The sequence below is a fragment of the Gaeumannomyces tritici genome (assembly GCF_000145635.1).
Source record: "Gaeumannomyces tritici R3-111a-1 unplaced genomic scaffold supercont2.3, whole genome shotgun sequence".
Lineage (NCBI taxonomy): Eukaryota > Fungi > Ascomycota > Sordariomycetes > Magnaporthales > Magnaporthaceae > Gaeumannomyces > Gaeumannomyces tritici.
Genome location: NW_008804547.1, coordinates 1,705,562 through 1,719,488, shown reverse-complemented (window position 1 = coordinate 1,719,488; position 13,927 = coordinate 1,705,562). Strand labels below are relative to the sequence as shown.

At 54.7% G+C, this 13,927-nt stretch overlaps 6 protein-coding genes across 6 annotated transcripts in view; 5 read left to right on the top strand and 1 right to left on the bottom strand.

Moving 5' to 3' along the window:
• Positions 1 to 3,470: 3,470 nt before the first annotated feature.
• GGTG_05698 (hypothetical protein) lies at positions 3,471 to 3,828 on the top strand (the record flags this gene model as incomplete). Its single annotated transcript, XM_009223504.1, has 2 exons — positions 3,471 to 3,631; positions 3,711 to 3,828. The coding sequence occupies 2 exons, from the start codon at positions 3,471 to 3,473 to the stop codon at positions 3,826 to 3,828; spliced, it is 279 nt and encodes a 92-aa protein (XP_009221768.1).
• A 73-nt stretch (positions 3,829 to 3,901) lies between these two features.
• GGTG_05697 (hypothetical protein) lies at positions 3,902 to 5,652 on the top strand (the record flags this gene model as incomplete). Its single annotated transcript, XM_009223503.1, has 4 exons — positions 3,902 to 4,282; positions 4,360 to 4,483; positions 4,597 to 5,235; positions 5,305 to 5,652. 4 exons carry the CDS (start codon positions 3,902 to 3,904, stop codon positions 5,607 to 5,609), a joined length of 1,449 nt encoding a protein of 482 aa, XP_009221767.1. The 3' UTR covers positions 5,610 to 5,652.
• Positions 5,653 to 6,001: 349 nt separating this feature from the next.
• On the bottom strand, positions 6,002 to 6,835 carry GGTG_05696 (hypothetical protein). Its single transcript, XM_009223502.1, has 2 exons — positions 6,481 to 6,835; positions 6,002 to 6,398 (listed from the first exon to the last, which is right to left on the bottom strand). The coding sequence occupies exons 1-2, from the start codon at positions 6,575 to 6,577 to the stop codon at positions 6,214 to 6,216; spliced, it is 282 nt and encodes a 93-aa protein (XP_009221766.1). The 5' UTR covers positions 6,578 to 6,835; the 3' UTR covers positions 6,002 to 6,213.
• Positions 6,836 to 7,245: 410 nt separating this feature from the next.
• GGTG_05695 (hypothetical protein) lies at positions 7,246 to 9,366 on the top strand (the record flags this gene model as incomplete). Its single annotated transcript, XM_009223501.1, has 4 exons — positions 7,246 to 7,389; positions 7,844 to 8,718; positions 8,772 to 8,860; positions 8,939 to 9,366. 4 exons carry the CDS (start codon positions 7,246 to 7,248, stop codon positions 9,364 to 9,366), a joined length of 1,536 nt encoding a protein of 511 aa, XP_009221765.1.
• Positions 9,367 to 9,998: 632 nt separating this feature from the next.
• GGTG_05694 (hypothetical protein) lies at positions 9,999 to 12,410 on the top strand (the record flags this gene model as incomplete). The annotated part of the gene is made up of 1 exon (XM_009223500.1): positions 9,999 to 12,410. One exon carries the CDS (start codon positions 9,999 to 10,001, stop codon positions 12,408 to 12,410), a length of 2,412 nt encoding a protein of 803 aa, XP_009221764.1.
• An 838-nt stretch (positions 12,411 to 13,248) lies between these two features.
• The window catches only part of GGTG_05693 (mitochondrial carrier protein), a gene marked incomplete at its 5' end in the record, with an annotated part of 2,696 nt that continues 2,017 nt past the window's right edge, over positions 13,249 to 13,927 (top strand). The window contains one exon of the mRNA XM_009223499.1: positions 13,249 to 13,887. Within this exon, the coding sequence (XP_009221763.1) occupies positions 13,249 to 13,887 (639 nt within the window). The remainder of the gene's footprint in view (positions 13,888 to 13,927) is intronic.

The following is a 13,927-nucleotide window of genomic DNA, read 5'->3' as shown; positions in this document are numbered from 1 at the left end:
GCTTTTGCCTTTTATATATACGTAATTCCCGTGTTTTCCTTGCTTACTAAGCTTCCTTCCTAATGCATGGAAGCGTTATACGCTTTTAGGCAGAGGAACCGCTTTTTTGATGCTTTAGGCATTTGCTATTTACGCTTAAAACCTTTTTTTTACGGTATATATTGTTTTTTTTGTAACACTAAACCTTTGCTTGCTTAGCTTTAAATTTAGCAAATACGTTGTAAAAAAAGTTAAATTGGGTTTTATTCTTTTTTGGGCTTAATAACGCTTTTGTTTATAGCGTTCCATTATAACGTAAACTTTATTGTAATTTTTTAAATTTTTTCGGCCTATGCTTTTAATAGCTTTCGTTAGCTTATTTTGGGTTTGGAATAACTTGTTAGTAATTGCTTTTTGGTTTTAATTAAACTTTTGCAAATTGCTTACCGCGTTGCAAAAGTATTTAATAATTTTGCTATTATTGCCGGTTTTTTTTTTGGTTTAAAGCGTTCAGCGCTTGGTTGTCCTTTGTAATACCGGTTAACGTTAGCGCCCGATAGCTCCGGGTTCGTTTTCAATATCGCATAAAAAGTAATTTTACGTTTTTGGAACGGGCGCTTAAATTTAATTTGCGTAGCGCTTAAAAAGAAGGGCTTCGCGGTTATTAAAAAAAAAGGCTTTTACGGCGCTGGAAAGCAATATCGCAAATTGAATAATTTTTTGCCGGGATTAAAAGTTAAAGGTTTTTTGGTTAGTATTTTAATTGTAATGCCTTTTTTTCGCGTTTTCGTTGTAAGCGCTTAAAGTAAACGCTATTGTTAATTTGCTTTAAGCTTTGCGCAGCCGGAGTTAGCGGCGTTTCGCTTTTAATTAATAAAAAATTTGGTGACATTGCGCCCGGCATTGTTTCGCCGAGCGTAAATGGTTCGTTAGCTATTACGGTTAGCAATTAGCAATTAATAATACTTAAATATTAACCTATACAATTTTAATTAAATATAATTGGAATGGAATATATATACTTATTTACCCTTTTCGAGTTATATAGCCCATAAAGAGCTTTACGGATCGGGTTAACTATATAAAGGGGGAAACCGTGCCCCCAGCCAATAGCTGTTTGGTGTAAGGCTAAATGAAAACCCTTTTCCTTCGAAGTTTTTGCAATTCCGCGTTTTTTTCGTAAGTAAATTCCTGCATATGGAATTACATTAGTAATTAAACAAGCTTGTACGTACACGAGCGTGCATTACCCCAAATGGCACATTACGGTTTAAAAGGGCTTAAAGCTTATTTGCAAAGTTTAAGCGACCGAATTAGCAATTTTTATTTTATTATAAGGCTTATTCGTTAATCGCTTTTAAGTTTTACCTTTTCCAGTTAGGGCGTGCCCCCTTTGTATTTAGGCCAAACGCGCCCCTTCGAAAGCGGTCCTTCCCTTTTTTTTAATTAGTGCCATCATTTTATCGGCCGATTTTGTTATTGGAATTGCTTTCGTTGCTATCGGTACCTTTATCCTTCGCCGCTGCCCCGGCGCTATTATTCCAATAGCTTATTGGATTTATTTTAGCCCGAAATCCTTATTTTTTCGTTTGCTTTATAATTTGTGCGTTTACAAGCTGCACGTGCTTTTGGTAGCCTTTTGCACGTGCTTTCGGTACGTGCGTTATAAGGCTCGGGGGTAAGGAACCCCGCTAACGGGTTGCAAGTAATTTCGTTGGGGTCGAAGGGGAGTCGCACGTGGGTATGCTACAGGGCTCGTCGATAAGGGTAAAGTTTTTTGTTGCTATGGGTCGTTTCGTTATGGGAACTAACTGTTCGGAAAAACGTCGGAACGGTTTAGGGCTTAATAAATCGCTTTGCACGTGCGAAACAAAAAACCCCGTATCCCCGGCAGGAATCGAATTTGCGTTTTCCAAAGAGGACTTCCCAGCGCTGAACCACTGCGCAACGAGGACATTGGAATGGAATAATAAAAAAAGGTTTAGATTCGATCCCGTTGTTATTAACCAAAATAAACCAAAATGATTTCCGTTGCGGCCTTTTTTAAAAGGATTAAAAAGTGTTAAAAAAGTAAATTAAATAAGTAAATCCTTAAAGCAACCGAATTAACTTTACGCTAAATTCGTTCGCGGTTAATCGCTTTAAAGTTTTAATAATTAAATTAAAGCGCTAATTGTTAAAGTCCTTTTGTTTTTCGTTTACTTTGCTTAACCGCTTTACGCGTGCTTTACAAAATTTCCGATTAACGGTTAAAAAAAATACGGTTTGCCGTACGCCGACCGTAAAAAAAAAGGAAAATTAAGTAAATTGCTATAACTTTTTTAACCCGCAATTAAGGCGATAACCTCGTTGCCAAAGTTGCTACCAATTATTAAAGCACGTAACGTAGTGAGAATTGGTAATTTGGAAAAAGGTGTCGTATATTAAAAGGTTAGGCCGGAGGCTGGCCCAACGCGTTAAAGCTATTTAGTAGGGGCGGGAGCCCGTGCGGGGCCCTAATTAAGTAACGTGGAGTTACGTAACCATACACGTGATTTCCTACGTAACCTCCCAAGTATCGATCTCTCGTTACAGCCTTAGTGGCCGTGACAGCTTTACTTATTTTTCAATAGCTGCGAGGGAACGATAAAACGTACTTTAACACCTCCCCAATAATGCGATAAAACCGTACTTGTTTTTGGAAGTGCGTAAACAGGATTTTTATCCCCCCATCGGTAGCTGAGGGTGAAGTACTCCTGGAGAGCATCGATAAGGGCGAGCCCTGCCGCTAGCCAGTCTTTGCAATCGATAATCCTCACAGTTTCCGTCTCGGACAAATCGATTAGCCGTCTCGGGAGACCTGGCAGAGAGTTTCCTCGGGCGTTTTCATTTAGCAGCGGAACAGCGCCGCAGCAGGTTTGTTAATACAGCGACAAGCATTTATCCAGCCATTCCTGCGCGCACTCGATGTACCCATGGTTATATCCGCGCGATCGGTGCTCGAAGCCACCGTAAAGCTTTTTAATTTGCTAAAGCAAGCCACCAAAAACAGCTGGCGAGCTTAACACTATTCTGGCGCCGACGGTTAGCTTTATCTCGCCGGGGGGTTGGTCGAGGGCCTCCTGCGTGTACCAGGTGCAAAGCTATTAACGGAAGAGCGCGCAAAAATCACACCTTGCCAACTGTGCGACAAGGTCCTTATACGAAACCTACGTTCGAGTGGCCTGAGTGTTCTCGAATCCTTTGCGCTTTAGACGGATTGCTTTAGTGCAGACGGAACACCGAGGCATGGTGGCGGACCTGGGTCGCGATTGGTGAGGGGACAAGGTGAGCGCAAAACGTGTGACAGGTAAGGGCCCTCTGATTTAAGTAAAAATTTAAAATTCCCCGTCACCGATTCGTCGCCATTGAGTGTGCCTAGGCAGTAACCGTCCATCCGTTTATCAACATCCTGTGACCAACGGGTGCGCCACCATGCATGTGCTGTTCAGCTCTCAGGGCTTGACCCAGTAATGATGTCCGTGGTGGCGACCAGGGACCAGCTGGTCCCCCCTAGCTATTCAGCTACCAACCTGGAGAGCAGGATGTCGGCTTGGCCTGCAGCAGCGACGCTGTGCTACAAAAAGAAGCAAAAAGTCGGCATCGGCCAGCGCCAACGTCGCCAAGCGCTATAGTACCAGTCCTGTGCAATCGCAGAGCGGATGGCCGCAGCCCAGCACCTTGCGGATGCGCTAACAGGGCTGGGCCACCAGCACCGAGGGATCCTCCGAGCTGAGACCTGTGGCCTCTAAAAATTTCCGTGCCGCTAAGTTTGTTGTGAGCCGTCGGTCAACCCACAGACGCACACGTTGGCAGCCGCTCCGCGCCTGAAGTATCGTGCGTGTAGCCGCCTGTTAAGCGAGGTCTCGGGTGCCGACAGACGCAGCTAGGCCTAGCCACTAGCATGAGCACGGGGGCATGCATGCCAACGAGGAGACATGGCGAGGGGGCACTTAAAGAGGCCGGAATCCAGGTGGTGTCTCATAAAACCTATACCAGGACTGCCATCTCCCATACATTCACAGATCAAACCAGCGCGGCCCCTAGCTCTACTGTCGACAAGCCTATTGTCCCAACAGCCCACACCCCTTTCTTATCAGTGAAGATGCCATCCGACAAGCTAGTCGATAACACGACCTCGATTCTAGTCAACATCAAACGGCTGGATGACAATGACCCGGGCTTGGAGCAAAAGGCAATCCGCCAGGAAATAGTCCAGGCCGCGAGGGCCATCATCAATGAGGTTTCTGATCCAGTTGACTACCTCAAGTCGGAGTGGGTCAATGTTAGTGACGGCCAGCCCATCTCTTCCTCGTTCCGTGATGGCGTCTCGCTCGATTGACATAACATTCCCACCAAAAGATGGCGGATATGGCTTCGTGGAACGTCTTCATGGATTGGAAAGCGTTTGACAAGATCCCTCTCACGGGAAGCATCTCCCTGAAGGATCTGGCAGAGAGTGTCGGCGCAGAGGAGAGTCTCATCGGTCCGTTTTCGCGCCCATCATCCCACCATTAACAAACTCCCCGCGTCTCTTAAAACGCCATGCAGCATGGAGGGCCCCTCCCTGACACTTGGCGGCAAACCTCCCCCTCGCAGTCCGAATCGCCTCCCTACTGGTCGCGACGGGCAAGCTCACGCAGCCCAAGCCCGGCCACGTCGGCCACGGGCGCTTCTCGCCGCTCTACCGCTCCGACAGCAAGGGGTACCCGCAGGCGTGGGTCGCGGGCGCCATGGGCATGCGCCCGTACGCGCTGTGGCCCAGCTACTTCGCCGAGTACGGCCGCGGCGAGCCGCAGGGGCGGACGCACACGCCCGCGTCCTTCGCCTGGGGCCGCCCGGAGCTGCCCATCTGGGACATCATCGGCGCCAACCCCGAGCACAAGGCCGTGTTCGGCGCCGCCATGAAGGCCATGAGCTTCCTCAGCAACGCCGACGTCGTCGGCGACAAGGCACTGTACAGCCTGGACTGGATCGCCGAGGAGGCCGCCGAGGGGCCCGCCGTCGCCGCTGCCGGGGAGCAGCCACCGCCGCCGCCGCCGCTGCTGGTGGATGTGGGGGGCGGGCTGGGGCAGATGCTCAAAATGGTACTAACTGCGTTTCCGTCCATCCCACCTGCGAGGCTCGTCCTTCAGGATCGCGAGGAGGTCATCGAGGAGGCCAGACGGATCGCCGATCCTGTGCTTCAGGGTGTCGTCCACATGCCTCATGACTTTCATCAGCCGCAGCCTGTCCAGGGTATGTCGCAAACGAAATCCCCCGTGGGCATGGGTTACAAGTACTGACGGGACACATGCAACCAACCAGGCGCGCTCGTCTACGTCCTCCGCCGCGTTCTCAACGACTGGCCCGACAAGACCGTCACCACCATACTCTCGCACCTGGCCAAGGCGCTGCCGGACGACACGAGCGCCAGGGTGCTGATCGTCGAGCCCAAGAAGATCAGCCCGCCAAAGGCGCTCAACGCCATCGTGGACCTGGTCATGCTCAATATCGGCGGGAAGCTGCGGGACAGGGAGTCGCTTGACCCGCTGGTGACCGCGGCTGGGATGAAGATTGTTGGTTACTATGAGGACGAGGAGTCTCATGCTGTCGAGTGCGCAAAGGCCTGAATTATATGAAGTACGCAGAAGGCAAGCAATATATTTACTTGAGACTACCGACTCCCTCATGCGCAGGTACACAAACCTGCAGGTAGTGAAACCTTCCTGTCCCAACTAAAGCTCGCGAAAACCCATAAATGGGTCACCATTTGGACTTGTGGGTTTTGGGTTTTTTTGGGGCCCCAAATGGGTTCGAACCGGGCGTTTGGCGACCAAGACTTTCAGGAGATTAAAAAAGCCATCCCCGTGTTTTTCATTATTGGCCCTCCAAAGATCTCATGACGATGCTTGAATTGGTAAAATTATTGGCTGTGTATAGCCCTTGGTATGTAGATAATATGTAGATATGTGCCGAGGTATTGGTTGAACCGTTTATCCGCCGACTTACTTCCTTTTCTTAAGCTCTACAATGGGGTTATACATGACAGACACTCGGACACGAAGCATATCCATAGGTTCGAATACCGGGCATTAGTGAATACCGCTGTTCTTAGAGGTAATAAGTATACCTAGTTAGGTATTTTAAAGTGACTGGTCTCCCATCGCGAACACCAAAAGATTTTGTTGTAATTCTCAAACCCCATCCCCTTCACAGAAACAAGCGACGTCCCTCTCAGTTGCACCGGTCATGGAAGTTGGGGACCTCGGTGCAGCCCTTGTCGCAAAAGCTGAAAGCCTTAATGATGGGCTCGTTGGGTTCCCCGGACAGGTTGTAGGCGAAGATGGTGTGCCACTCCCTGCCCTCGCACGTGTCGGTCCTCCCACACGTAGCCCAGGCGATGTCGGCCTGGACAAAGGCTAGTTCCACACGAGGGTCAGTTGCTGCAGGGGAAAAAAAGCGGAAAAGGAAGATGGGTTGCGTTCATGGTTGGAGACCTACCTCCAGAGTTGACGAGGTGGTAACCGCAGGCATTGTTCCGGGCGGCCGTGACTCCGGCGGCGGCGGCGGCGAGGATGGCGAGGATTGAGAATTGCATTTTGGAAGGCGGCGATGTCGAGTCGGACTGGATGGGCTTGGTGCGACTGAAATTTTAATAGGATTTGTTTGCTTGAGCCTTGGATGGGATTTGTTTGGATGCCTGTGCTGGTGAAGTGAATCTTGAGGCCACAAGGGCGAGCGGCATCTTTGTTTTTATACTCGAATTTTTGCCGTATACCTTCCTTGTTGATGCTCCTCGTCAAAACGAGCCGAGAACCTCATCAGGGCCCGCCATGACACCAGACTGGCCACCTATGGAATATTCTCCGCAAGGACCAACGAGGAGATTCCCAAAACGCCCACGTCGGCGACCACGAATGCAAATAAGCAGCTGAAAGGCAGGACCGGTCCCACAGCGGGACGCCAATTGCGCTGCTGGGGCTTGCATGCAACAGCAGCAAAGCCCGTCCAGTCGGAAAACCCCGACCGTGACGGCAGCATGCCATTCGCGGTGGGAGCATTCTGCCACGGGCGTAGGAGGGAGCCCGGGTGGGGGGTTACAGATGCATGTAAGCGGAGCGGTGTGGGAATGCGGCGGAGCCCGATTCATCTCGGGCGGCATGTAAAGCCACGGTGCTGACAGCCGACATGCCAGTCCAGCTTACAGGCGGGGAGGAGATCTAGGCATCCAAGATAAAAAACTAGACGAATCCACATTGGGTCACCATGCTCGATGTGCCGGACGAACATAATCTGGCGGCGGCGAGGAGTTTGTTCTTCGTCCTTGTCCCCAGCCGACAGCTGGGCCGCCTTGTCGACGCTGCCCCTTGGTCGACGCATTTCTTCATTTTAAAGGAAGACGAGGAAGTTGTATGCACATGATGCTCAATCTTGGGCCAGGAAATTCGGGTGATATCGAGTTTTCACCATAGAAATGGTAGAATAAATCGAAAGCAAAGAGGTAACGCGGGCCAGCCCAAACGCTGAGCACCTCCTGATCGTTTAAATGCCGATGCATCTTCAAGCCATCCATAGTAGCCAAGCAGGCCATCAGCCACACACGAGCCGTTTTGCTTCCGGCCAAGCATCCGAGTATCAAGGCGAGACGCGGCTGGGATCATATCACTGCTGCGTTGGCGGGTAATTGTCGCCGTGATGGGCTTGGCCTCCGGCAGTAGGTAATTAAGCGGCTGGGCAGCAATCCCGAGGCTCAAACCGTTGCGAGAACGGTGGCGGGAAACATCAATGAGGTGGGATATATATCATTCGGTCGATGACCCTGCTGTTTTGGGTTACATGGCCACCGCAGCTTTCACGCTGGCAGCTCGGAGAGATATATGCGGTTGCGGGTCGGCTCCATCCCAGTATGCTACTAAGGCTCTCGTTGCTCCTCGCCATCTTTGCCTGGGAGAAGGCTGCCACCATCAGCTCTGCTGCAGGCAGCGTGGCCGGAGAAGCACTATGGGCGCTCCCCGAACTACAGGTCCGGCAGTGCAGCCATGCTCCGGCGAGCATGTCCCGTATCGGCGGCATATTCGCTTGCCCACAACCTATGGACGAGAACAGCGTCTCGCTGAAAGAACCGGCACGATGGGCGCCGTGGACACACCCACCATTTTGCGCCGACTCGAGCTTCTGCGTCTACACCAACGCCGCCTTTCAGACCGGGCGCGGGTTCAGCATAATAACGACGCCCAGGGTGCTGGCGAGCGCTCAAGGTCAACTGGAGCTGGCTTTCACTGCCCCGCCCTTGGCTTCTGCCATGGACGGTACCGGCGTCGACGAAGGGATGGCGATCGGGGGAACAAGGAATAAGAATAACTCGGCCGACGTCACACCGACTCCAAGGAGCACCCACGTGTGGGAGGTGAAGAATATTCCAGGCAAGGGAAAAGGCGTGGTGGCGACACGAAGGATCCGGCGAGGCGAGACCATAATGGTGGACTACGCAATGGTGCTTGCGGCAGTCGAGTTTCCCGGACGAGTGACGCAAACGCAGGGGAATAAGATCCTGGAGCGCGCGGCCAGCCAGCTGCGGAATCCGGAGAGAGTGCTGGGGCTGGGTCGGAGCAGCACGGCGGGCGCTCCCGTTATGGAGGACGTCATGCGCACCAACACCTTCTCGGTGACCATTAATGGAGAGCCGTACATGGGCCTGTTCCCTAGCGTCTCGCGGATCAACCACGCCTGTGCTCCAAAGTAAGTCAGGCTACAGCTCCATCTAATGACGCTATATTGACAGAGAACCAAAGTGCCCAGACGCGGTTTTCGGGGCGGACATTGTCGCAAAAGGTTGTTGCCTTTCTCGACATTGAACCAGGCGACGAGATAACCATCAGCTGTAAGTGCTCCTGTCCGGACAAGACCTATAGCATGTAGACTTTGTGATATCCGGAGATCTGCAGCTCACAACCATCAGACCCCGAGTTTGGGATGACGCACAAGAACCGGCAGGACACGCTCCTCCACCGATGGGGGTTCAAGTGCACATGCAGCCTCTGCGGCGCGCACCCTCGCGAGATCGCGGCCTCGGACGCGCGCCGGGAGCGGGCAGTGAGCGTGCGCGACCAGATCATGGAGCACGTCCAAAGCGGCGAGCTGTCAGCGGCCATCAGGCAGAGCAAGGCCCTAATCGAGCTCAGCATCGAGGAAGGGCTCGTGTCGGGGCTGGGGGACCACTACGAGCTGCTGGCCAGGCTGCACATGGGCGCCAGGGACCTCGGAGGCGCGGCCAGGTACGCGAGGCTGGCCCTGGCCGAGATGAGGGACTTTGGGGGCGGCGAGGAGTTTGACGGGTTCGGCGAGCTGGAGCTGTTTGTGGCACAGCTGGATGCAAAGGGCGTGTAATTGGGGCTGGTTGTTGGTTCCGTTCCGGCCCTTTTACGGAAACTTAATTCATTGCCTGGACCCTTTCGACGCCTACTTGCCGCTAGGCGCCTACAGCAGCAGGCTAGGACGGGGAGGTGTGACTTGCACCACCATCAAATTTGGATCACATCAACCGCTCCTGTTGTTGGTCGCTCGCTGCAAGATCAAAACCCCGCACCCCTTGGCTTCAACGCTCCCTCTCTTTTGGTGTTTTGTCCTTCTTTCGCCGAATGGAAATGATGTTTTTGTCTTTGCTATAGACTCCATGGGTTTTCTTCACAGCAGGCACCCTTTCGTCACTCGGCAGCGCTGTAATTCCTCTCAACGCGGGGTTGAGTCACCCGGCGGGTGGCCTTCCTGCATCAGTTGGGCTGTGCCTCCCCTACCTTTATCCAGTAAGGTTGGACGACTGCCAAGCGCGTATCGCCCTTCTGCTAGGCCGCACTGCTTGGTGCTTGTTTTTCAGGTCTTGTCTTGGTTTGCCTAATTGATCCCTTGCTGCCCTATTTAATCCTACTCCCAGCCCATGCCATCCCGTCCTGATGTTGTCAGCCGTCCTTCGACGAGCCTCCACCCCGCCACTATTCTTGGCCATCGCCAGACAGTCCAGAATGGCTGCTACGGATGCCGCCCCGTGGTTCCTCAGCTCCGGCTTCCCCGTCCTATTCCCTACCCACCGAGCCTTGACGCTCCCCGATACCGAGTTTGAGTCCTTCATCACGCAGGATGTCAACTCTCGCCATGTTGAGCCAACAGATGTCGCCGCCAAGTCTGCGACCGATGCGCCAACATCAGATGGCACCCTGATTGACACGCCCCCATCAACCACGGCTGACATCCGGGAGGCGCTCGCTGCCGCCGAGATCTCCACTCCAACTCCCGATGCGGCCGTGGCCAAGTCCTCTAACCCCTTCATGGATGCCCTTTTGTCACACAGCGAGGCGCCAGAGGCAGGCCCAGGGAGCCTAGACAACAAAATGCTCACCGAGAATGGCGATATCGCGCATCGGTCCAGCAAGAATGCTCTCGTTGACTTGTTCTTCGAGCTGGAGGATACCATCTCGTCGCCACGCTTGGTCGAGGTTCTCACTGCGGCCTGGGCCGAGGATCCTCAAACGACTCTCAAGATCATCTTCAATGCCCGCTCTATCCACCTCGGCAAGAGCTCCAAGACGCTCTTCTACCGCTGCACCGGCTGGCTAGCCCAAAACCATCCATTGACCCTCGCTGTCAATCTCCGTTGGCTCAGCCGCCCAGTGATTCCCAAAAAGGCTGAGAAGGAAGGGGATGTTGATAAGCCCGTTCTCGTCGATGCTGCCGAGGCTGATGAGCATGATCCTGCTCATCACGACGTTCGAAATGGAGTTTCCCATGGCTACTGGAAAGACCTCCTCAACATCCTAGCGCTCGCGGCCAACGGCAGCTTGAACCCCCTGTCCGACCCCAAAGCGCTGCTCAACCTGGACCAGAGGGGCGACCGGGAAGTCAGCAAAACGTCTCCAGACGACGCCAAAGTCAAGCGGCATGCCGCCCGCGAGGATAGGCACAAAAAGGTGCTCCTCAAGTTCGGAAACGAGCCCGTCTACCGCGCGCTGCACATGTCTGTGGCGCGGCTCTTTGCGGCGCAGCTCAAGGAAGATCTCCGCAAGCTCCGTAGCGGCGACGCCAAGGAGATGAGACAGATCTCCCTTTGCGCCAAGTGGGCACCCAGCATGGCCCGCTTCCATGACAAGCACACGTTTGTCGTTTCAACCCTTGCCGAGCTGCTCTCTCCACCTACCGCGGGAGATCAGGCAGAGGATAGGGAGTCTTTCCTCCGCCACGCGCGCGACAGCTATCGAAAGGACATGACGGCGTTGCGCAAGCAGCTCGAGGTGGTGGAGCGGGATGTGACGGCCCAGACGTTCGACAATATCAAGTACGACCGCGTCCCGTCCATTGCTATGCAGAACTACGCACCCGTGTTTGCGGCAAAGGACACGGAACGGTTCGACGAATATGTCACAAAGGTTGCAGGGGGCAAGGCGAAAATATCGGGAGCTGTTTTGCTCCCCAGCACACTCGTCAGCAAACTAAGGTCCTCTCGACTCCGCGCTAAAGGTGCCAAAACTGGCGCTTCCACGGCGGTGGAGGCCAAGATCGCCGAGCTAGAGGCCAAGGTCCTTGATGGCCAGTGGGCGACACTGGTACAGCGGATCCGGGACTCGGGCACCCTATCGTCCAGCCTAGCAGTTTGCGACGTCAGTGGCAGTATGACCCACCCCACAAGATCCGACGGTACCACTCCCATGGATTCGGCCATCGGATTATCGCTGCTGGTAGCCGAGGTCGCTGCGCCACCTTTCGCGGGCGCCTTCATCACTTTCAGCGAAAACCCGAGAGTGCAGCGCGTCGACGTCACGGACACCTTCCGCCAAAAGGTCACCAGTCTCCGGGGGTCCGACTGGGGAATGTCCACAAACTTCGTCGCCGTCTTCGAAGAACTGATCCTCCCTCTCGCGATCAAGAACAATATCAGGCCCGAGGACATGGTTAAGCGCGTCTTCGTATTCTCGGACATGCAGTTCAACGAAGCCGAGTCGGACCAGGACAGGTGGTCTACAAGCTTTGAGCGCATCTCGACGCGATACAGGGCCGCTGGCTACGAGATGCCGGAGCTTGTCTTCTGGAACCTAGCGGGCGGGCGGGCGGGCGTGACGGGCGTCGGAGACCCGACGGCGCCCAAGCCTGTAACGGCGGACACAGAGGGTACGGCACTTGTGAGTGGTTATTCCCAGGGTATGCTTAAGGTCTTCCTGGATGGCGGTGGCTTCGAGGATCCCGAAGAGTCCGAGGAGGAGGAGGAGGAGGAGCCGGTGGTTGTCGCCGAGGATGTGGAGGAAGAGCCGGTGGTTATCACCAAGGACGGGGAGGACATCGAAACGCTTGAGCAGCCGGCAAAAAAGCGCAAGAAGGACCCTCTCCAGGTGGTCAAGAGGGCGGTCAGTCACAAGGCATATGCTATGCTGAAGGTGGTGGATTGAGTATAGGTCAGTGTGGAAGGGAGGACGAGCCATTCCGAGGGGGAATATCTAGGTATATATGTCAACTCAACTCCAAGTTTTCGAGTTCACTATCAGCGTGATAACGAGCAAAGCCCTAAACGCTTACAGTGCGTGCTTCTGGCGATTTTGTGCTGTTGGTGATCTGAGAAGGTCCTGTCTGGGCCAGCTGGGAGGCTGGACATCAGGCCGCGCCCATCGAGGGTGACATGTGTAGGGCGACGAAAGAAGATGATCAACGAGCAGGACTCGAACCAGGGCGATACATAGTCTCGGAGGAGCCGTGTGCCATTGCGCTACCAAGCCAGGCAGACGTAAGACGAACAAGAACTTCCCGAACCCTTGAGCCCAGGGGCCAGGGGCCAGGGTTGACGACGGGCCAGCAAGACCGGGCCGAACAACGAACGCATCAGACCGTCGAGGAAAGAGAAAAAAAAACAAGCGAAGCACACTTGTTGGCACGGTGGACTGGCATTTAAGGGGTTGGTTTGCTACTTCGCTGGAAGCGAAGCAATGAGCTGCCCTTATCTACGCACCCTCTGTCGATCACAAGTCGTCCCCTGCCAAGTTGCTTACACCCCAGCAGGCAGACACGCCCCACACCTGGACCGGCGAAGTGGGGCCAGAACAAAAACAAGGCCAGGCTACAACTTTGAGCCGACGACAGGGAGAATTAGACCCATGACGGTGAAGCCAAGAACCGCTGCTTTTCTGGCAACTCGGCGCCTCATCTCGACACAGAAGACAGTGGCGGTCCGAGCAAAAAGAAACAAGTCCACCACATCCAAGGGAATACCATGAGACGGCCCGGGAAGACACTATGACCGCGACCGACGCCAACGGTCAGGGTCAGGGCGACGGCCCCCGCCGCCCCGGGGCGACGTCGCTGCCGCCGGGCGGAGCCGGCATCCTGCCCGTGGTGCCGCCGCCGGGGTCCGACCTGTACAACGAAAACGCGCAGCGCAAAAACGCCGCCACGGCCGCATCCGCCGCGGGCGTGCGCGCCTTCACCGCCCAGGCCGTCGCCTTCTACTTCCGCGCACCCGTCAAGGCCTTCTTCCGCACGCGCGTCGACTACCTCGCCTACGCGCGCAGCATCCACCTCGAGCGCCACCCCCCGCAGCCGCCGTCGCAGCAGCAGCAGCAGCGGCAACAACAGGGGGGCGGCGGCGGCGGCGGCGGCGGCCGGCTGCGGCAAGTCTGGGCCTGGCTGCGCGGCACCACGCCCGGGGTGCTAACCAGCGCGATCCGGCAGCAGGGCTGGTCCGTGGTTCCCGACCACGTGCTGCCGCCGCTCATGGCCAACGTGGCCGTCGGCGCCGTCCTCTACTCGAGCTACCTGCACATCCTGGCCCGCCTGCACGAGGAGTCCGGCCGCGGCGCCAGGCGCGTCTACCCGCCCCCGCCGCCGCGGGACACGTTTGCGGCGGGCCTGCTGGCCGGGTCCATCCAGAGCCTGGTCGCCGCCCCGCTCGACGCCATCCAGGCCCGCTACGACC